We start from the raw sequence: 24,294 nt of genomic DNA on the forward strand, positions 1-24,294 counted from the left end.
CAGCGTCTGGTCTAGTGCCTTGAATGCCATAGGTTCTCAGATGTTTATTGAAGTTGTTATTACTGAGTCTGCTCTCAGAGAAGCAAGTTCTGTTGCTGGATAGCATTATGTTTTAAGTGAGCAAACACATGTCTGACTGCATACTGATGATTGTAATTTACTTTTCCCTTTTTGCCTTATATACCTCTGTTTTCTCTGACTTCTTTATGTACAGTCAGGTCTTGAATATTTGCTCCAGTGGAGGGAAACAGAGGCATGGATAATCCAAAGTGAAATAATCCCCAAAACATTTATATTTGGCTTTGGGTACTTTCCTTTGAATGTGGGTATGTCTGTTATTTGAATTAACTAAAACAATGTAAAGCCATGCTCTGAAGACCTAGAGCAAGAGAAGCTATCCAGCATCCTTCCCTGCAATCCATTCATTCCATGCTGGGACTAGACATGCAGAGCACTAATGTAAGCAGTGCTGTCCTCTCTCATATTTTCCCTTATTAATAATAATAGTAATAATACTATTAATAATAATGATACTAAATGTTTTTATAGCACCTTAGAATTGGGCTTTTGGTATGCCTTTTCTTACATTCTATTATTTAATCTATACAGCAATCCAGTGCGGTAGACAAGGCAGGTATTACCCCATATTGTAGATAAAGAAGCTTAGAGAGGATAAGTTACTTACTCGAGGTCACATGGCTAGGAAGGAGTAGTATGAGATTTAACATCAGGTCTTTTGATTCCTGGTCCACTGCTTTTGTATGATACCAAAGCACGTGTATTTCATACAACTTCCCCATAAGCTGGTCCTCAAATACTGGGGAAAGTATAGTCAAATGATTATTGAGAATGTTGGTAGGCATTTGTGTTTTCCACTGTCAACCAAGAAATATAATTTCTAAATATTAAATAACTTCTATATTAGTTCCCTTTAAGGAAATTATAAATATCATTAAACTCTCAATGCAGTTTAATGAATTGATATAACCCTACCTTTCCATAACCTTTGCAAATATAAATCCTGCCCACTGAGCAAGAAGATGTCATATTTCCTGTAGATCTGTTTGTTTTATGGTTGCTGAAGGGTAATGCAGGCCTTTTTAAAGTTATTTTTCAGGCTTTGAGATTTAAATTTTGACCTGCGTTTGTGAAATTTTTAGTTATATCAGAGCATAAAAATAGCTATGGAATATGCTCTTTTAATATTCATAATTTGCATTAACTCCTAATTATCCATTAATAACTGTTAACATATAACTGATATCAATACAAAATGTAATGTTACAGATGAATAAATATCAAGTTTAATTTCATCTAATTGGTTAACATTTAGCGTAAATGGAAGACTTATCCAATTATAGCTCATACTTGCTCTTTTCAACATACTTGATGTTTAACTTTTTGTTATACAGTGATATTTTAATGCTAATGCAAGGATTAATTTTCTAAAGCAAATATTGTCTTCCTTTTTTTAGGTTACTATTCGAGCTTCAGTTGGACCTCTTCAATCAGGATCTTCAACTACACCTTCCATTAGTGCAAGCACTTCTACCCTTCAGCTCTCACCTCCGAGGACTAAAAATATACCTGCTAAAAATCCCACAAAGTCTAACCCAAGTAAACCTAATCCAACTAAATCCAATGCAAGTAAACCTAATGCAAGTAAGCCTAATGGAAATAAATCTAAATACAAATCAAAAATCTCTAATATGCAAAAAAAGCAAAGCTCATTGGCTAGTAGCAATAAAAAAAGTAAAGTCAATACAGCATTGAGGAACTTAAGGTAATCTTTTATTCCTGATATACAATACTAATTTAATCTTAAGTACGAAAGCTTTATTTAATTACCTTTATTTAATTTACCCTATTACACAACTTTCTTGTACATTAATATGCTATCACAGCATAAAGGCCAAGCAAATAATAAAAAGGTATTATTTTTACAACCGTTGAACAGTACTTGAATTACTATGTTTTTTCTATAAGATTCATCTCTTACACTGGTATTATATGTTGTACTTAGATCTTTTGATGTTTAAGTTAGTTAATTTAATCCCTTTTATTCCAAAACATTACACTTATTCTAACTGTTGTTCCACAGCACGGTTTCAAGTTACAAGACTCTGTTTAAAGACGTTAATTTAAACACCTTGGCTTTAATTAAGAGAACATTAATAAGGCTTCCCTTTATTATTTTTGTTTTAAAATATATTTTTATTATTTTCTTTATATCTCTATAAGGTATCGTCGGGGAGTACACAAGTGCATTGAGTGTTGTTCTGAAATAAAAGATTTTGCAAACCACTTTCCTACATATGTCCACTGTAGTTTTTGCAGATACAACACCAGCTGTAGCAAAGCCTATGTTAATCATATGATGAGGTAAGATGAGTTAAACAGCTATAATTAACAATTACAGTTATAGTTCAGCAAGTTTATTTTTTGAAAACAGTTATCCTATTAGAAGCCAATTTTTCTCTTCAAGGATCTAAAAGCAGGGAATTTCTAGGATAACACTTGGTACTATTTTCCAGCATTGTAACTCATAAAATTGCCAGAACTAAAATTGTAAGAACAGTTGGACTAATGAAATTAGGATAGGTCTGTTAGGGAAATAGTTTTCTTATGGGAATTTTTTTTTTCTATGGAACTTTCAAAAATGGTTATTATTATTACTTTTGTTTGATGAGAAAGATTCACCCTGAACTAACATCTGTTGCCAGTCTTCCTCTATTTTGTGTGTGGGTCCACGCCTGGGAACTGAACCTGAGCCACCAAAGCAGAGTGTGTTGAACTTAACCACTAGGCCATGGAACTGGGCCCCCAAAATGGTTATTTTCAAAGATAAAAATTTAAATGTTTTAAATATATTTACCAAACAAATACATGTAATCTCATGAGTGTTATTCTCTTCAAAGCAGTTACTTTGAGAGACTCCTCCAGGATTTTCAGTGATGTTAGGAACTTTATTGGGTGCGTTTCTCTCTTTCTCTAACCCATCTCTCTGTCCATCCATCAAGCCGTCTGTCCTTACATTCATGCAGTGAAATGAGAGACTATTCCAGTCGTGATGCCACTGTTGCAATTCTTTTCTATTAATTCGTTCAACTTAGATTATTTGAGTACCTAGTATTCCTCTATGCGGAGAAAGTTTTCACAGCCCATATTACCTTTGTTTGTATCTCAGCAGTAGGAGCATCCTTCAGGATGGATTTTTATTAAAAAAAAAAAAAGCCAAAAATTGTTCAGATATAAACCAGTTAGGTTGATTATTGAGGTGGTTTCTTTTTTTTAAAGTTAGAATTAAAATATAACTAATAAAAGTGATTTTCTTACAGATCATAACATGACATCTATGTTGCTTTCTGGTCATTATCAGCTACTCCTTTCAAGGATTCTCCTACCTTTCTTGATGGTTTCAGTACTCCTCTCACAGTTTTCTCCCATTGATGATTAGCCTGACCTCATATATACCTTGACTTCTTTAGTGCCAGCACTTCACATCAACTCTTAAGTTATTGTACCCCTTCCTTACCACAGTACCATTTTAATCTCCTCATATACACTGTTCATTTCTTTTGAATTCCCATTACCCTGTGACTTTCAGGCCTTTAGCTCCTTTTTGTAGTTCAGTAGCACCTGTCTAACTTCATAGTCAACCTCATCCGTAAGGTCATCCGTTTTGATTGCTGCTTTGTTTTTGTTCTAGAATCCTTCACACCTTTTGTCGTGCTCACCTGGCATAAAAGCCAAGGTGAGACTCGGACATCTTCATCTTACGAACTTTATGCTCAGTTCTAGACTACCAACATGGTGCTTGATTCAATCAGCTCTGACTTCATGATCTTTAACTTTGATTGGGTCCTATCTTTTTATTTTTAAATACTTATTTATTTCTACCTACAATGTCTTTTAAAACCTTTTTCAGTACACTAAAGATTTTATTTTAGTCTCTTAGTTGTTAACCTGGGCTGCTAATTACTCAGTTGGAGGTCATCCTTTTAATTAATCTTTTCAACCTGAAATTTTTTTCCTGTTTTTTTTCTTCATCCAGACCTTGATCTCAGAAATCAAGCATGTTCTGCTTCTCCAAAGTTAACCCTGTCCCTTATCTCCTCTAGTTCTTCCGCAGCCTTATTCAGTTAACTTGTAACTTCATCTTTTCTATCAGCTAGGTTCCTTCTGCTTACAAACATTTTTTTTTTTAAGATGAGGGAGATTTATTCCTACTGCTTGCTTTCCTTATTTCTAGTCTTCCCCTTACCATCAAGATTTGCAAAAAGTGTTTGTTACTAGTTTATTTGTGATTCATTTCTCTACCCTTTAATTTGAGTATCATCCCCATCTACTAACACTGCCCTTTAAAGATTAACTGTCATGTACTTACCACCATATTTGTTCACTTTTGTTCATTCTTACTACTCCGTGACTTCTTAGAGTATTTGACATTGTTGTCACTCTCTTCTGAAACTTTCCTCATCAGCTTCTGTTAAACTGTTGTCTCTATTTTTCTTCTGCCTTTTTGGCTACTTCTCTGTGTCATTGCCTTTTCTTCCTTCAACTCTTTTTTGTCTCTTTACCTTTCCTTTCTTGATAATATAACCACTGTCACTTTTCCCTTTCAACTTTAAATCTTTGAGTTTCAATCCTTAGTTTTCCTGAGATCCAGCTCTGCATTTCTAACTATTTTATGGTTATTTTAACCTTTGACTCACTGGCATCTAAAACACGAATAAGCAAACATTATCATCTTTCCAGAATTCACACACCTAGCACCCAGATACTCTTTCAGGGCATCATTTGTGTGACTGTGGAACACCAGCTAGAAATAATTTGTCCTAAGTTTCTTAAGCTCATAAAGTTCTCTTGATCTGCCACTGTGCGTCATGGCTTCCTGGGACTCCACCTTCTATAATCTGCTGCTCTGCCTCCCAGCTACTACAGTGGTGTACACGTCTATTCCATTTCCTCTAAACTAGGCCCAGGCATCCTTTCCCCCAGTATACTTCTGTGTGGAAAATCTCTTATTCTTGACAAATACATGGCTGCCCAAATGGGGCTTTAATTCTGCCCTTAATTTATAGGGGATCAAATTGGAAAATATTTTGTTTTCTTAATCCAAGGATCACTCTGCCCTTCCCTCTTCCGTTTATCATAGGTTTTCCACCTGTCCTGTAGAACCTCCAAATCCATTCTATTCCAAAATTTCCAGTTAGCCCTACTCCGTTTAGACCTGTTTCCCAGTTCCCAGGGAGCCCCAACCTTGCATTTCATTGTCATCACAGGTACTGAGCTCTTACTCGTTGTTAGCCTCATATGGAACTGAAAGCTTCCATTGCCACCCTTAGGGTTTCGTAGATCGCCTTTCCTTTTTCTCTACTTCACCGGTACCCTTGCCTCTCTCATTGCCTTTTTCATCTTGTTGAATGGCCTACCATTACGTCTGGCGAGTGCTTTTCCTTATTCTTTGTTAGTATCTGGAATGCCTACTTTTCCTTTCAGTTGACCTTCTTATTTGAAGTGTCTGATCACCACTACCACTCATAAGGATCATTCCTTACTTTGAGTTCTGTACCATTCATCTATTCTGCCTTTTATTATATTTGTTTGTGTCTATATTATCTTCTTGAGAAGGCAGGGCTCTTCGTATTCACCATGTCACCTAGCATGTTACAAACAGCAGGTGATAGTCATTGTTTGTTATAATTATAAAAGGCTCTAAATAAAATCTCAAAAGAGGATATTAAAATCTTGATGCAGTTGAAGCATTTTTGGAATAAGACTGTTTTGAAGAAGAGCATCAGTAAACATGCAGTTTTTAAGTGATTTTTTTAAAAAAAAGTAGCATTATATGGGTTTGATTGTTTAAATTATTGCACCTTGTTGGCTTATGGCTTTTGAGTAGCAATAGAAAAACATGCAAACACATTGCTATATAATGCTATTATTCCTCCACATGATATATAAGAAGGCTTTTTCTCTACATATAATAGAATTAAGTTGGGCGACATAAGTATTTAAGATCTCTTCTTTATCAGAGTTTACTATTTGCTAAGAAGTATGGCAAGCTGGTGGTGAAGAATCAGGCAAATTTGGATTTAAATCCAAGCTTCACTATTTTATTACCTGTGTGACTTTGGGCAAGTTACTTAACCTGACTCCCAGTTTCCTTTTCTTGAAAAGAAAGTTATTGTGATTATTACAGAAAATGTACTTAAAATGCTTAATAGAATGATTTCCACTTAAGAGGTATTCAAGTAATTATAGCTATTATTATTTCTAAATTGTCATTGTTAGATCTTATGAATAAAGTCCTTGCCTTTAATTTTTGCAATTTAGTAGGAGAGAGATACTTACCTAGCTTAATGTGATAAACAAATGACTGTGAGAACACAGAGGAGGTAAAGATGAATTCTTTAAATGACAAATAAGGGAAAGTATTCTATAAATGACACTTAGGCTTTGAAGGATGATTTAAAATTTTTCCAAGGGGAAAAAATGCTAGTATAACAGTTTGTTCCTATACAATGGGTAAGACAGAGTACTGAATTAATTTTTATAAGATATGCTTTAGTTCATTATGTATTTTATGTAGATTTATTGGTGCTAAATAATAGTCATTGTAAGAACAGTTGGATTATTGTGATGGCATCATAACTGGTCTCCTGTCTATAGTGTCCTCCTGACCCCCTTTTACCAGTTCTTCCTTTCTCCTGTTGCTAGAGTAGGCATATCTGGTCAGGTTCATTTTTTGGCCTAAAATCCTTTGCCTTCCTAACAGTAATAGGATGAAGCCCAAATTTTCTGGAGAATATAAGACCTTTCAATATCTGATTCCTAGCTACTTTTTCACCTCTTTCAACTCTTATTTTCTTTTAAAATTCCTTTGTATCTTGCCCTTTGCTGTGCCTGGAGCAAGACAAGTTAGGGACCCTCTTAACTGAAATGAACTCCTAATTGTTAGCTGGCTTCTGTTCCATTTACCTGCAGCTTTCTTTCATGTAGCCACAAAACTTGTGTGTGTTACTATTGATGTTTATCTTGTGATAATTGCTTATGAATATGTATTCACTCATTTAAGAAATATTTATTAGGCATTTTTTCTGTGCCAGCTGCTGTTTAATTCCCTCCCCGCCCCCTTATGGATGGTGAACTCTGGGACAGACAGCTTGCCTTCTTTCTTGTTGTATCATCAACCTCTAGTCTAGTGTCTTAAATAGTAGGCATACCATCAAAATTGTTGGATATTTAGGAAATGGTTCCTGTTGTGTTTCTTCAGAAGTAAAGATGTTACTTATACTGAATCAAGATTATTAAGAAAATATGGTCAAAGGGAGTTTTTTCCCTCCGGTCTTACTGAGGTATAATTTATATACAACGAAATTCACCTATTTTTAGAGAATAGCTTAATGAGTTTTGATAATTATGTAGTCATTTAACTGGGTGGTGAATTTTTAAAACCTAGATTTTAACATTATGTTTTTACTATACTGTACTAAAAATCTTACCCTTTTTCTCTTTTCTTAGATTTATTTCTACATTGTTATTAACTTTATGCAGATCTAATAGGAAGAAGGGTAGTTTTTTTTCCTTTTTATTTGTGAGTGGCAGATCCACTTTTTCACTCCTATAGTACACAAAAGTATAACTCTGGAATTTGTGTAATAAATATAAATAAAGAGGCAGTAGAAGTTTTTTTTTTTTAAAGATAGGGAACTCTAAATTAAAACTGGATTCAGACAACTAAAATTTTAAAATTACCAGTGTTTTAATAAGGTACACATTGTAGACAGAAATGGAAGCCATCAAAAAGACCTTAAAATATTTTTTTCTCTCCTCTTGACGAATAAATAACCCCCAAACAGTCTTTTTGAACAGAAAGAAGAAATAGCTTTTAAAAGTTACTTTTAAATCTTATTTTTTTTTAAAAAAAGCTTATTTTGGTTCACATTCTTTGGGAATCAGACAAAATCTTGGACTCAGTCCTTTGAGGAAACACAATTGTGTGCACAAATTTTTGCATATAATTTCAGTGTTTCACAACCCCCTGATGTTCTCTTCTAAAGAAAAACCCATTTAATTATTTTTGTGATGTTGTCTTGAGTTTGTAGACTTTTTCATAGTAGTTATCCCCAGATTGAAGAAATGACTATTAGAAATCTTTTGAGAATATTTTCTGAGCATTATAGGTAGAGTATTTCTTTTCCCATACATACGTGCTGTGCTGGTGATGGTTACCTTGTATCTGAGAGTGACCATTGGCCTGGTGTGTTGGCTACTCTCAAACTTTAGTTTGTGTAAGAATCACTGGAAAAGCTTGTTCACACACATTCCTAGGCCCCTCTGCCAAAGAAAGCAGTAGGTTGTAGGGGGCGCAAGACATTGCGTTTTTAAATAAGCTCCTAAGTGATGCTGATGTTGTTAGTCCATGACTCCCCTTTTAGTAATCCTGTGCTAAGCTAATCCTGGCTTTGTAGTACAGGAAAGCTTTCCCTACCAGATTTGAAAAGGTATATAAAAGTTATCATTGGCTACAAAGTTTGGTTAGTGGTTTTCTGTTCTGTGCTTAGGGAAAGCATTGTTTTAGCTCATGAGTTCTGCTTTAACTTGTTTTTTAAAAATCTCTGCTAGTAATTGTAAAGAACTGTCTGAATGTTTGATTTTACAAATCGTAAACAGTGGCATTTAGCTCAAGTACTGTTTACTTCCAAGGTCATTTGGATTCTACCGCCTTCCCTTGACACAAGCATGTTAAGACTGGAAAATCATTAAAAAAATAATGATGACTATTGATAACCATTCGTATTATAACAAAAGTGTTATTAGCTAAAATTTAAAATTGTTTTCAGTGCTTAACAGATGAGAAAATTAATTTGATGTGCTTTACTTTTTTTTAACTTGAGTATTTCCTTTACGTAGTGGTGAGGGTGCTGATCAGATAAAAATATGCTTAGAAAAATATATGTCATTAGAAAGTAAATGGCTGAAATGGAATGTAAAATAAAAATGCTGAATTAAACAGGGCTGACAAACATTATTTTATTATTTATATCATGATCTTTTGCTCAAAACTAAAACTTAAGTGTAGACTTGATATATAGCTATAAATTAATATGACTTACTGTATAATAAAATTAATAAAACCTGTTTTGTCTCTCCAGCTTTCATAGTAACCGACCAAGTAAAAGGTTTTGTATTTTTAAGAAGCATTCAGAAGATCTCAGGTAACTAGTTGATCTTTTTTATCCTTTCTATTGAAAAGTTGTATGACAGATTTTTTATATATAACATCTTTATTGAGATATAGTTCATATGCCATGCAATTCTTGTGTTAACTTGTATAATTAATACTTTTTTAGTATATTCGCAGAGTTGTGCAGCCATTACCACAGTTAATTTTAGTACATTTTCATCACTCCAAGAAGAAACTCTGTACCCTTTAGTGGTCATCCTCATTTCCTTCCAACTCTCCCTATCCCTAAGCAACCACTAATTTACTTTCTGTCTGCATAGATTTGCCTATTTTGAACATTTCATATAAATGGAATGATGCAATATGTGATTCTTTGTGGCTGTCTTCTTCCGTTTAGCATAGTGTTTTCATGAATCATCCATGTTGTAGCATATATCAGCACATCATTTTTTTTATTGCTGAATAATATTCCATTGAATGGATATACCATGTTTGTTTATCTATTTAGGTTATTTTAACTTTGAAGCCATTATGAGTATTACTGCTCTCAATATTTACGTGCAGTAGTCCCCCGTATTTGCAGGGGATACATTCCAAGACCCCTGGTGGATGCCTGAAACCTCAGATAGTACTGAACCCTAAATATACTATGTTTTTTCCTATATATACATACCTATGATAAAGTTTAATTTATAATTTAGGTACAGTAAGAGACTAACAACAATAATAAAATAGAACAATTATAACATTATCCTCTAATAAAAATTACCATAGATCTTAGCAACCTCAGCGTACAGTTTTTTTTCTTTTCTTAAGTTGAGAACGTCTTACTTTTTCACTTAAATGAAGTACTTTACAGTTTCTCTTTGGCACATTTGAATTGCCAGCATCACTACTCTTGAGCTTTGGGGGCATTATTAAGTACTGGCATATCTCAGAGATTTTACAAGTTCAATTCCAGAGCACTACCATAAAGTGAATATCGCAATAGAGTGAGTCACATGAATTTTTTGGTTTCCCAGTGGGTATAAAAGTTATATTTATACTATATCTATTCTGTTAAGTGTGCAATAGCATTGTGTGTAAAAAAAAGTACATATCTTAATTTAAAAATATTTTATTGCTAAAAAAAATTGTGAACCATCATCTGAGCCCTTAGCAAGTCGTAGTCTTTTTGCTGGTGGAAGATCTTGCCTCCATGTTGATGGCTGCTGACTGATCAGGATGGTGGTTGCTGAAGGTTGGGGTGGCTCTGGCAGTTTCTTAAAATAAGGCAACAGTGAGGTTTGTTGCATTGATTGACTCTTCCTTTTATGAACGATTCCACTGTAGCATGTGATGCAGTTTGATAGCATTTCACCCACAGTAGAACTTATTTCAAAATTGGAGTCAATCCTCTCAAACCCTGCTACTGCTTTATTGACTAAGTTTATGTAATATAATGTTCCAAATCCTTTGTTGTCATTTCAACAATCTGTATAGCATCTCTTTACCAGGAGTAGATTCCATCTCAAGAAACCACGTTCTTTGTTCATCATAAGGAGCAACTCCTTATTCATTAAAGTTTTATCATGAGATTGCAGCAGTACAGTCACATTCTCAGGCTCCACTTCTAATTTTAGTTCTCTTGCTATTTCTACCACCTCCGCAGTTACTTCCTACACTGAAATCTCGAACCCCTCAAAGTCATCCATGAGGGTAGGAATTAACTTCTTCCAAACTCCTGTTAATGTTGATATTTTCACCTCTTCCCATGAATCGCAGATGTTTTTAATGGCATCTAGAATGGTGAATCTTTTCCATTAGGTTTTCAATTTACTTTGCCCGGATCCATCAGAGAAATCACTGTCTATGGCAGCTGTAGCTTTATGAAATGTATTTCTTATCTAGTAAGACTCAGAAGTCAAAATTACTCCTCGATTCATGGGTTGCAGAATGGATATTTTGTTAGCAGGCATGACAACAACATTAATCAGTTGTACATCTCCATCAGAGCTCTTGGGTGACCAGGTGCATTCTCAATGAGCAGTAATATTTTGAAAAGAATCTTTTTTTCTGAGCAATAGGTCTCAACAGTTGGCTTAAAATATTCAGTAAACCATGTTGTAAACAGATGTGTTGTCAGCCAGGCTTTATTTTTCATTTATAGAGCTCAGGCAGAGTAGATTTAGCCTAATTCTTAAAGGCCCTTGGATTTTCAGAATAGTAAGTGAGCACTGGCTTCAACTTAAAGTCATCAGCTGCATTAGCCCCTAACAAGAAAGTCAGCCTGGCCTTTGAAGCTTTGAAGCCAGACATTGACTTCTCTCTAGCTATGCAAGCCCTAGATGACATCTTTTTCCAACATAGGGCTGTTTGGTCTACATTGAAAATCTGTTGTTCAGTGTAGCCACCTTTATTAATTATCTTAGCTAAATCTTCTGGATAACTTGCTGCAGGTTCTGCATCAGCATTTGCTGCTTCACCTTGCACTTTTATGTTATGGAGACAAATTCTTAAACATCATGAACCAACCCCTGCTAGCTTCAAACTTTTCTCTGCAGCTTCCTCATCTCTCTCAGCCTTCACAGAATTGAGGAGAGTTAAGGCCTTGCTCTGGATTAGGCTTTAGCTTAAGAGAATGTCGTGGCCAGTATGATCTTCTATCCAGATCACCAAAACTTTCTCCATATCAGCAATAAGGCTGTTTCACTTTCTTATCACTTGTGTGTTCACTGGAGTAGCACTTTTAATTTCCTTCAAGAACTTTTCCTTTGCATTTTCACCTTGGTTAACTCTTTGGCGCAAGTGGCCCAGTTTTTGGCCTATCTTGGCTTTTGACATGCTTTCTTCACTAAGCTTAATCGTTTTTAGCTTTTGATTTAAAGAGAGAGATGTGCGACTCTTCCTTTCACATGAACACTTAGAGGCCATTGTAGGATTATTAATGGGCCTAATTTCAATATTGTTGTCTCAGGAAATAGGGAGGCTTGAGGAGAGGGAGAGGGATGAGGGAATGGTTGGTGGAGCAGTCAGAGCACACAACGTTTATCAATTAAGTTCACTGTCTTATATGGGCAGTTTGTGGTGCCCCCAAACAATTACAATAGTAACATCAAAGATCACTGATCACAGATCACCATATCGAATATAATAATAATGAAAAAGTTTGAAATATTGCAAGAGTTACCAGAATGTGACCCAGAGACACAAAGTGAGCAAATGCTGCTGGAAAAATGGCGCTGATAGTCCTGCTTCACACAGGGTTGCCTCAAACCTTCAATTTCTAAAAAAATGCAGCAGTATCTGTGAAGTGCGATAAAGTGAAGTGCGATAAAGCAAGGTATGCCTGTAAAATAAGGATAACTTGAACACAAGTACTGCAACACTGCGACAGTCGATCTGATAACTGAGATGACTAACAGGTGGGTAGTGTATACAGCATGGATACACTGGACAAAAGGATGATTCACGTCCTGGGCAGGATGGAGCAGGATAGCTTGAGATTTTATCATGCGACTCAGAACAACGTGCAATTTCAAACTTACAAGTTGTTTATTTCTGAAATTTTCCATTTAATATTTCTGGACAGCAGTTAATCATGGGTAACTGAAACTGCAGAAGGCAAAACCATGGATAAGGGGGTACTACTATACAGATTTTGGTCTGGGCATGTCTTTTCATTTCTTTTTAGACAATCTAGGATTGGAGTTGCTGGGGTATATGGTAACTGTGTTGAGCCTTTGAGGAACTGCCAATGTTTTACAAAGTACCTCTAGTATTTTACATTCCCACCAGCAGTATATGAGGGTTTCAGTTTCTCCACATCTTTGTCAACACTTGTTATTATCTCCTTTTTATTTTAGCCATCCTAGTGGGTGTGAAGTGGTATCTCATTGTGGTTTGTCATAACTTTTTTTTTAACCTGATGTTGGGATGCCCAATTTGGTAATCTAAGTGATTGCTACTGGCTTTGCAGAGTTCTATACATTATATTTTTAGACTAGAGGTGTGATTAGCCTGTATTCTCTTGCTAAATTTATTTCAGTAGTGACAAGTGGTGTCAAGATGAAATCTTCATGCATTTGCATTGTAAAATGAGAACAAAAATAAGGCTCTACAACAATATTTCAATATTAAAAAGATAGCTAAGATATCTAGTAAAGTGGCTAACACTTTTTCAGTTTTGAAGTAAATTTCTTAAACCATTGGTATTCTTGAAATTAGTGTGTAGTCTTCATAATTCTTATTTTTTCTTTTTCAAATAGAGACGTGTACAACTTGCTTACTGTGCAGAAAGAACTCTTGATGAAGATTTCTAAAGATTCTGATAATTAACTTTGGTTGTAGCATACACTTACCTTAGAATCCACTGACACCATTTTTTCATATTCTTCTGAATTCTTTGGACTTCATAGTTTTTTCTTTATTTTGCTCATGAAGCCATTGCTACTTGAAATATTAGTGTCTTTGCTGTACTGAGCTAGTATGTAGAGTTAAGTTTAACCAGCACTTGTTTTGATCTTTTGGGTTAGTGGAAAATTTGGAAGAGGGGATAATATTAAGTCTCAGGACCTTTGTACTTATGTACCTTGTACCTATGACTGGTTTCTCTTCCCCAGATTTCCGTATGATTAGCTCCTTTATCTCCTTCAGGTCTCTACTCTGATGAGTGAGCCTTTCCTTGGCTGCCCAATTTAAAATTGTATTCTCTCCTGTGTGCTTCACCTCAGCACTCCCTGCCTCCTTTGTTTGTTTGTTTGTTTTGCTGAGGAAGATTCACCCTCACCTAACATCTGTTGCCAGTCTTCCTCTTTTTGCTGAGAAAGATTTGCCCTGAGCTGACATCTGTACCAGTCTTCTTCTATTTTGTATGTGAGTCACCGCCACAGCATGGCTGCTGATGAGTAGTTTAGGTCCACGCCTGGGAACCGAACGTGGGCCACTGAAGTGGAGCACGCTGAAGTTAGCCACTAGGCCACAGATCCAACCCCCTCATCTCCTGTTTATGCTTCATTTTTTCTAGATCATCTTTCATTATCTGCTATACTATATTCTTTTACCTTTTTTTAATTGTCTGTGCCCTCCCACTAGAATGTGTGTGGTTTGGATTTTTGTCTATGTGTCTGGCATACAGTAGGCACTTGTAAATATTTGTTGAATAAATTAATATATATGTTGGAAATAACTTATGTGAACAATAGGTCCCGTCTATGATATTGGATCAGTAACTCACAGGGAGAGAAAAATATGATACAATTTAAAAAATATATTAGTGTTAATTTTAAAACATTTTACTGATTTCAAAGAAAGAGATTAAACCGTATTAGATGTTCCTTTATTGAAAATTTTTATAAGAGTATAAAGGGTTTTATTGCATTCAGAGGCAAGATTTTAGTTTGATTTTTACCTCACTGTTGTCAAGCTCAGTTGTGTGTTTGATTTTTAAATGAACTATATTATTTTAAAGATCTGGGATGTTTTTCTCTCAACTTGAATAGTTCTCAAATTGAAAATTTGTCATTTTCTGTGAATGGAACATAGCATACATATAATTGTATAGAACAGTAATTTTTGTTATTACTCTTTTAATGGAATAGAATATTCATTCTTTAGCAATTTATTGTGCATCTATCATGTACATATTATATATGATAGATTTTATAGGACCTAATGTAGCAGGTCCTGTAAAGATGACAGTGATGAAGAAGTCTTGAAACAAACCTCCAGGGGATGTACAGTTTATGGGGTGGGAGATAAGGGGTGAATGTAAATAACTACAATAAAGCAAGGAGTATTTTAATCACTGCAATGAAGGTTATTTATTTCAAAGAGGGGGAGAGAGAGTACTTGGAATGATCTGTGTAAGTGCTAGGTATACTTCGCTTTAAAGGAGTATTGTTTATACTGACAGAAGATGCACAGGGCCACTCAAGTTGGAAGAAATAGTGGATGAAGGTGCAGAGATGAAAACATAGAAGGCAGACAGAAGGAATAGCTAGTAGTAAATAGATGTAGCATGAAGTTCATATAATAGTAATGAGACTGAAGTTTGCGGCAATAGTTTTGAGCTTAGAGCCAGATTGTGAGAGCATAGAAAATAAGGCTAAGGAGTTTGGACTTAATCTGAAGAGCACTGGCGACTCTTTGATATTTTATACAGAATCAAATGGTACTGAGGAAGGGTTGAATTGAAGCTACCCTTATTATCACCTTCAGCAATAGAGTGAGTTTATAGATGCATGAAATTTATAATTTAGAACTATTGTGGTAGTTATGAATGATTTAGTAAGGACCTGAGTTAAAATGGTGAAGATAGTCTTACATCATCTTTAAGAATATGGGCCCTGCAATCAAAGTGCTCAGTTTCAGACCTGATCTTGACCTTTACCAGCTCTATGTTCTTGGTAGATTACTAAGCTAACTCTGTCCTCTGTAAAAAGGTGCTAAATTATAGCCCCTACCTTTTTGCGTTGTAAGATTTAGATGAGATGGTATGTCTGAAATCATTAGCCTGGCACAGAATAAGTACCTAATAAATTATTAGTATTATAAAATGCTTGACATAGTGACTGTTTTAAGGAAGAAGAGACAGAGATAACTATAGTTGGAGCTTTATTGTCAGAGGAAATGGCATCATAAGAAAGACCAGTCAGGAAGAATTGATTTGTGGAGGAAATACGTGATTTTAGTTCTATGAAGGTCAATTTTGATGTGCCACTGTGGCATCTAGGTATAAATATACAGTAGACTGTTACACTGGAGCTTCATGGGAGAAGTCAGTGTAAGGTATGTTATTTGTTTGTGTTTGTATATTGGTAAAACACTTAAATTTTTAAAGTATGTGATGAACTTCAAAAGTGTATTTATGCTTTGTTAATGAATTGACAATAACAATGACCACATTACATGATCTATTTTCTTTTCACCTAAGCAAAAATAATTTATTTAGCAGTATTCCAAAGAATCTCCCGGGCCCCTAAGAAGAGGAGGTACAACCAGAACAAATAAGGGAAACAGAAGGCTTTCAGTTACTAACATGGCTTCTCTCTAGTTTAACCTGCTGAGGCAGGATGATCTTGTCTTAGTTTCTCTGGGCTTGGGTTCCATTCCCCTTTCTCTGTGTCTGTAGACCAGCTTTCTTTATTGGTGACCCAAACATAGTATTCCCAGCCTCCCACGTTGTCCCAGATCAAGAAGTTTTATTATAAATTCCAATTACGAATCCCTGTTTACAGAAGGCTTGAGTTAGGCATTTCACCCCTGGCCCAATTAACTATGTCCAGTGGAATAGGCATTCAGCTGCTACTCACCACTGAGACTACTTTTAGTGTCTATGAGGGCAATTTGATAATAGAAACATCTATAATTCGTTAGTAAAGTTAATTATTTAAATCTTGGCTTACCATAAGCTTTTAAGTTAAAAATATTCCATTTAGAAATCTAGTACATTTTAATGATCACTTTCAAGAGGGCCTTTAATTAATGTTAAAGTTCATTTAAGTTGAACAGGCTAAATTTTCTAAATAGTCCCATCTACAATTCAAGTTCCTTTAAACAACTCATCATTTATAGATTTAATATATTTGATTTTCTTTTAAACAGCACCTCACGTGCTTAACCCACAAGCTCCCAAGTGCTTAACTCAAATGAATGTAATAAATATGTAGTGGCTTTGTAAGTTTTCTGAGATATTACCATATTTTTGTAGGATTAATAGTATTTTAAAATACCTTTCAACTGAAAATCAAAAGTTTAAACACATTTTAAGTTAGAATCTTAAGGCCAATGTCCTGTACTATAATATGCCTATTATTACTATGAGAATTGTTTTCTAACCTTTTTGAAAATTTGTAATCATTATATATTTCATTGGAGGACTCCAACATTCAGTAAAGTTTTGTTAACGGAATGAGTAGTTTAGACCTCAGCAGGTGGGCCAGTTCAGATGCTGGGATGTGGAGGACCTCAAGCTTTGGACTTAGTGAATTAACTAGCTTAGTTAATTCAGTGTTAAATGAGAATAATGCCAGCCTTGAATGGTTGTGGTGAGAATCAAACTAAATAATATATGGGAAAACCTTTAACACATAATACACAATTGATGGTAGCTACAACATGATCTATTTTTAAAGCCTTCACATTTCTCTTGTAATTTTTTCCTCGCCTAAATAAAACACTAGATTGTAAGCTCCTTTAGAGCACAGACTGTTTTTTGTGTCATCGTTATATTCACAATACAGTACGATAGTAATGCAGTATGTGTCAAGACAGGCTTAATAAATATATATTGAAAATGAATAGTATACCCTTGCTTTGCAGATGGGCAGAGGCACAGATAGATTGTGACGCAGATAGATTGTCAGAGTGACGCAAGTTAGTGGAGCCAGGACTAGGCTGTAGGTCTGTTGGCTCCTAGCTTTTAGCAACTGGTAGGAGAGTGAAAGTTTATAGAGCAAAAATACTTTCTGTAAATAAATGGTAGCATAATTTGAATATGGCTACGCCATTTTCTAGAGAATTATTTCAGTTATATTAAGTTTATATAACAAAAATGGGAGTGACATGACACAAAAGTAGCAAATCATGGAAAAATAATCATTGAACTTGTGTATGGATTTTTATAAAAGATAAAAACCTTTTCTTTTATACCATTTGCTTTCTTTTATAGGGGCATTACTCTAGTGTGCCTTAATTGTGATTTCCTAACTGATGTTTCTGGCTTAGATAATATGGCTACACACTTAAGTCAACATGAAACTCATACTTGCCAAGTTGTAATGGAGAAAGGTACGTATATATAATTGTGTTACTTTGGATTTTTGATATTTATTCCAGTATTTTTGGTCAGCCACATGAGGGCTCTTTACTAAATCGTTATTCTCACTCATCATATTTTGTATGCTGTTTTACATATAAAACTTTTCTTCTAATTTCAGTTTCTGTTTGTATCCCAACTTCTGAGCATCTTTCTGAGTAAGTTTAATTTTTATTCGGTGCATTTTACTTTGATGGATTTTAGCACTATTGCATTTAAAAATGTATCGTTAATAGAAATGAAAAATATTAAAGTATTTTGTTTTTTTTTTAAAGCTGCTTGTTGAAATAGGTTCCTGCTCTATGGAGCTCGTGACCTGGTGCAAGACAAGTTGGAATTTCCTAAGTTCAAAGTTCTGAGATGTTTTCTTACACAAAGGCAGTTAAGCAGCCAAGTTCATGACACTAGCTCTCATTATTCAGCTCTTTTCAGCTTCAAATGGGACTAGATTCTTATTCCACCTTATCTTTGTGTCAGGTTGACATATCTTAACATATGTTTTTTTCTCCAGTTGGCCCTCTCCAAAAATAACTTTTGTTGCTATGGTCATTTCTTACTTTGCTTAAAATAATTTGTGTTTTTCTCTGCTGTACCTGCCTTCAGCATAATACATTCCAATGATATGGCTGTTTGTCTTTTTGTCTGTTTTGTCTGCTTTCTCAATTTCTTATAAGTCTTAAGTTTTTAGGCCAGATGATTGTCTTTTTCCTCATTCGTTGTCTGTCATTGTGCTATTTTTCTTATTTTTCAGATGCAGAAGCAGCCCAGAGATTTCAAAAAATGTCCAGGGTACACCTGGACAGTGTCCCCCTTCGATGGACACAACTGATGCCTGTTCTCTCTTTCCAAGGAATGTGAATAATTTGACTGTGGGACCTGCTCTAGGTTGTGGTCTCAAGAAATCAAATCTTGGGGAGATTCCTTTACTTCATGGCTGGCCTCCCATAAGGCTTATGCTGATTTAGCCAGAGATGGTCTTGAGGCCCACCAAATTGAGCACAACTTCCCAATAGGGACTTTGGCTCTTGATTTTAAGCTTGTGGGTTATTTCTGGCCAAGAAAAGCCCATCAAATCAAGGCTTCAACATCCAAGTTGAAGTTTAGTCATTTTGACTGTTGCCCTTTAATCTTCCCCTAGCATGATTGCAGTCCAGGAAATACAAAAACTTTGGTTGTTAGGAAACCGTGGTTACTGTCATGTCCTTGGAACAACAGGTCTCTGTAATTATGTTCCAGAATTGCAGTTATTTTTGCTGTCATTTAAAACGTAATACCTTCTATAGTTTCTCAGCAATACCAATTCTCAGATTTTTTATTTTAAAAAAATTTAATTTAATTTTGGTAGCTTGTTTTTATGTTCTCCAAATTTATTGATGTTTATCTTCTTTTCTTTAAAACCGTTGTTTAGTGTTTGCTTTGTTTTGTTAAGAATGCCAAGAGATTCCCTAGAATTCTCTACAGATTCCCTATAGCTGTCTATTTATAGCTTGTTAATTTGGCTGTTGTTCAGACCATTAGACATTATTATATCCTCTGTCTTATTTGGGGATTATTATTATTAATATTAATAATTGTGAGTTCTAAGGGGTAAAGAATTGGTAAAACCTCTTCTTGCAGACCCCTAGTATGAGTGTTAAAGTTACATATTTGTATGTCTAGTACATAATATCTACTTAGCCATTAATGTAGTTCCTTTGGGTAAAGGTAACATTAAAAAAATACGGGGGGCCAATAATGCACTTGTTTCTTTCATATATATATATTTCCGCATATATATGTATTTAAAAAATTTGACATTTGTTTATTTTAGTTACATTGAATACAGATCTTCTAAACAGTTTTGATGCTCTTATTTTCTTTTAATAAAAAATTGTATTGTTCAAGTGCCTCAGGAATTATTTACTAATAAATAATTTCACATGAAAGCTGTAGATTTTATATAAATAGGTGCATCGATTTAATTGTTTTATGGAACTCATTATTTGGCTTGGATACTAAACGCTGTATCTACTTAGTGCATCTTGCGTTTTTTCCTCCAACACAATAGAAAGCACTATTTATACTATACCAATTTCCTGAATTTTAAAGACAGGTTAAAATGCCTTTTGCGATCTTAGTTGCCGTAAGGAGAAGGCAAGCTCTGAAAGTATGACTCAGTCGTGTTTTTTTACTCTCAAATCAGAACTTCTTCGGTTTTACTTTGAAACAGATTTAAAACCGATTTAGGTGACCACTTATTATATAATGTGTTCCTTGCAGTTAATAATCAGAAAAAGTTGAATCCATTAGTTTTAAATTTCTAAACTAATTTCTACTGTAAATGATTTTCCAAAAGCTCCAAAAGTGGCTTGTTTCTTAATAGGTGGAATTGGTGATATATTAATCTTTATTTTCTTATCTGTCTCTAGGAAGTTTTGTCATTCCCCCTCTTTCTACCCAATTTTAAAAATACTTTAAAATTTTGCCCAGAAGTAACAACTTATTTCCATTTTTACCGTAAGTTCCTTTTTCATTTACAGATGTTTTCTCTACTTTAGTTATACTTGAAAAATGTGATAAACTACAGTCTTGAGATAACAGTGTAGGAGTACTGCTTTGTGTTCTTGCGTAGGACTCTTTTATAGTATTCTCAAGTTCATTTTCTTAGTTTAAACTCTTAAAAGCTCTATCACCTATAACTTCCTTTTTAAAAATTTGGTTTAAATAAATCAAGGCAGTTAGTATAAAACTTGCTTATTATAGGCAATTGGTTGAGTTTTAATTTGCTGCTAACAAGTTTTAGCTTGAATCTGATCCCTCTTTACCATCAGGTTATTCTGAATAGTTTGTTCACCTGATTGCTATTTCATGCATATGTGCTTTTGGTTACCACTGAGTGAAAAGTGAGATTGGTTCGGTTTAAGTCCATCACCATTCTTAGAAAAAGTGACTTCTAAACTACAGGGTCTTGGATTCTTCCCCTATTTTTGTCACATTTTGGCAAAACACCTTATCTCTTTGGGCTTCATTTATTTATTTAGCAAATATTTCTTGAGCCTCTACTTTGTGCTTGGCGCCATTCTGGGTGCCAAAAAAATGGACTGAAATCTTTGCCCTCATGGAGTTTACATTTTAGTGGTGAAAGATAGACAATAAAAAGTACATAAAATATATAGTATGTTAGATGGTGGTCAGTACTATGGAGTAAAAATAAAGTAGGGGAGGGGGATAAGGAGTGTGGGTGAGAGTTCAGAGGCCGCCATTTAAAATTTGGTGGTCAGGGAAAACCTCACTGAGAAATGACATTTGAGTAAAGACCTGAAGGAGGAACTGCAAGAAGACTGGTTTGCCTGTAACTGAGTGAGCATGAGGGAGATAGTTGGAGATGGGGCCTGTGGGCCATGTTGTATAGGCTCTTGTAGACCATTTTAAGGAATTTAACTTCCACTCTGAGATAAGAAGCCATTAGAGGATTTTGAATAGAGGAGTGTTTTATATCTCAATAAAAACCACAACCAACAAAAAACCTTAAATACCGAAGAGTGTTCATATTACTCTAGCTGCTGTCTTAAGAATAAACTGTAGAAGACGAAGGGCAGAATCAGGGAGATTAGTTAGGGAGCTATAGTAATAATCCAAGTAGGAGATGGTGGGAGTTTAGGCTAAGCTGTTGGCGGTATAAGTGATAGGAGGTTTGATTTGGGATATGTTTTGAATTTCTTGATGGTTTGGATGTGAAAGGTGGGGGGAAGAAAGTGTTGAGGATGATTGCACAGTTATTGGTCTGAGCATATGGAAAGATGGCATTGATAGTAACTGAGATGAGGAAGACTAGGAGGGATAGAATAGATTTGGGAAGGAAGATGAAGACTTTGATTTGGGACTTGTTTTAGTTTGAGGTATCTATCAGATATCCAAGTGGAGATGTCATAGTCTTTCACCTGTATGAGTTTAGGGGAGTATTCTAGGCTGTAAATATCATTGAACATTTTAAACTGTTGTGGAAATGAATACAAGTAAAACTGGGGAAATCTGAATAAGATCGGTATATTGTATCGCTGTCAATATCCTGGTTGTGATATTTTACTGTAATTTTGTAAGATGTTAACTTGGGGGAAACTGGACAAGGGATACATGGAATCTCTCTATATTATTTCTTACAATGGCATGTGAATATAAAATTGTCCCCAAATAAAAATTCAATTAAAAAAAATGTCATGGGACTGTGTGAGATCTCCAAGGGATAGAGTAGAGATAGAGAAAGGGCAATGTCCACCGACTGAGTTCTGGGTACTCTGACAAAAGGTTAGGGAAATGAGAAGGAATTGGCAAGGGAGATTGAGAAGGAATGGCCAGTGATGTGAGAGGATAACCAAGGGAACGGCAGTGTCTTTGGAGCCTCACTTACCCTATTTAGTAACCCATTTGTAAATGTGAGTGCCGACCTGTTCTAGAGTTCTGAGATTCTGTTATTCCGTATTGATTATTCCTACATGTCATAATTTGTTCTCTTGACAAGATGCATTCAGAATACCACATATCATTATTCCCAGTAGCAGAAGCAGGAACTCTTTTGACCTTGAGAAAATTAAGTGTTCACATTACTCCTCAGCATGTTTAACTCTCTACACATACTCTTGTAAAAGTAATTCTCTTACGTTTCTATAAAGAAAGGTAACTGGATCAGTGTTTCCCAAACTCTGTACTGTAGAACTAATGACCATAATTTAAAAGTTAACATGGTCAAATAAGTTTAGGAAATGCAAGTTAAAGAGATTATTTAGTATGGGATTTGTCATGCTATGTGTGGCGTGTGACTGTCTACGAGAATATTTGTTTGACCTTAGAATTTTTTTCCTTCAATATTAATAACTTCTTGACATTGATCTCCATAGAATAATGTGTAGAATGCTGATCTAAGGTAATCATTCTTCAGATTTTCTGAATTGGGAAATGAAAAGTAGTTGTGTAGGGTGCTGACTAAGATGGACTCTTAGACTTTTCATTCATAGTTTATGAATCATCTGCATTATTATGTTTGTAAAGTCTAAGAAATACCTAACAGAGACAGACTGGTAATAGCTTATTCTGCCTCTGATTGTAGCAGCAAGGGGTATTTTTGTTGGAGGGTATGGTTACTTTACATGGTTTCAGACTAAGAAGCTTAAGAATTTGACATAATTATTTGTGTCTTCTCTCTCTAACTCCTTATGCTTAGCTTATCAATCTACCCACTTATTTACTTTTCTGGAGACTATTATTATTTCCAGTCTTTTATTATCTGTTAAGGAGTTTCATATTTTTTAAAGTTTTACTTCCTACTTAAACAGCATTAGGAGGTCTTCCTTGATACTAAGATTAGGATTTGATAGCCAGCTTCACATTAAACCTTCTCAGACCCTTAAAGGGACACTATAGTATAGTGGTTAAAGAGCACAGGCTCTGAAGTTGATTGCCTAGTTTGGAGTTCCTGCCCTGTTTACTAGACTTATATGACTTTGGATAGGTTGCTAGACCTCTGTGTCCCATTCCTCATTTGTAAAACTCAGATAACAACAGTACCTGCTCAAAGGTGTTGAAGGAATTAAATGAGTTAGTGTACGTCTACAGTACTTAGAAAGTGATTGGAGGAAGCATTATACAAGGGTAAAGTTATCATTGTTACTATTGTTATTTTGTTACTACTTTTCATGATTCTGTTGCTTCCTGCATTTTATTCACATAGAATTACCCTGATCTTCAGCCTTTTTTTCATTCTAATTTTCCCATACCATTTTCACGGATCATCTGTGTTAACTTTGTTTTACTAACCCAGTGCACCTTTCCGTAGAGTTATTATTGAAGCATATATTACCCATACTATTAGATTTTTGTTGTATAAAGCTCACTAAACTATGCTTTTAGGGAATGTCTATGCATGCTTCTAGGTTCATTTTAGTCATAACTGTGTTTTATAAATAGCGTTTTTTCTCTAAATTATATTGTGTTATACTGACCACACTATGGTTCATCTCATACTTTCAGCCCACCTCTCTGATTTTGAGATCTTCTGCAGCCTCACTCTAGTCAGTTTGGTTTTTGGCCACCTGGAAGAGCTCACTCTCATCTGCAGACTTGGAGAGGCTACCATGCATCTCCTTTTCTATAACTTCCTGAAATATAGGAACATACTGTGTTTAATCCTCCACACTGAAAAATGTCTTTATCCATACCACTGTAAAGTACGAAAGGAGTGCAGCTTTGAAATAAGGCAGTCCTGAGTTTAAATTCTCGTTGTATATCTGTAGCCTTGAGAAAATTGTTTAACTTTGCTGAACCTCATCTT

At 35.0% G+C, this 24,294-nt stretch overlaps 1 protein-coding gene across 9 annotated transcripts in view; it reads left to right on the plus strand.

Annotated features, from left to right (window-relative positions):
- Window positions 1-24,294, plus strand: part of ZNF280D (zinc finger protein 280D) — a 117,340-nt gene that overhangs the window by 60,631 nt on the left and 32,415 nt on the right. For 6 of the 9 annotated variants that reach the window (XM_023616835.2, XM_023616825.2, XM_070236100.1 and 3 more), the window contains 5 exons: window positions 1,476-1,783; window positions 2,242-2,382; window positions 9,162-9,224; window positions 17,844-17,962; window positions 18,112-18,148. In XM_023616835.2, coding sequence (XP_023472603.2) covers window positions 1,476-1,783; window positions 2,242-2,382; window positions 9,162-9,224; window positions 17,844-17,962; window positions 18,112-18,148 — 668 coding nt within the window. Of the gene's footprint in view, window positions 1-1,475; window positions 1,784-2,241; window positions 2,383-9,161; window positions 9,225-17,843; window positions 17,963-18,111; window positions 18,149-18,741; window positions 19,871-24,294 lie in introns of those variants that run through there. The other 3 variants (XM_070236128.1, XM_070236119.1, XM_070236124.1) reach the window with 1 other exon arrangement.

This window comes from Equus caballus, chromosome 1 (genome assembly GCF_041296265.1).
Source record: "Equus caballus isolate H_3958 breed thoroughbred chromosome 1, TB-T2T, whole genome shotgun sequence".
NCBI lineage: Eukaryota > Metazoa > Chordata > Mammalia > Perissodactyla > Equidae > Equus > Equus caballus.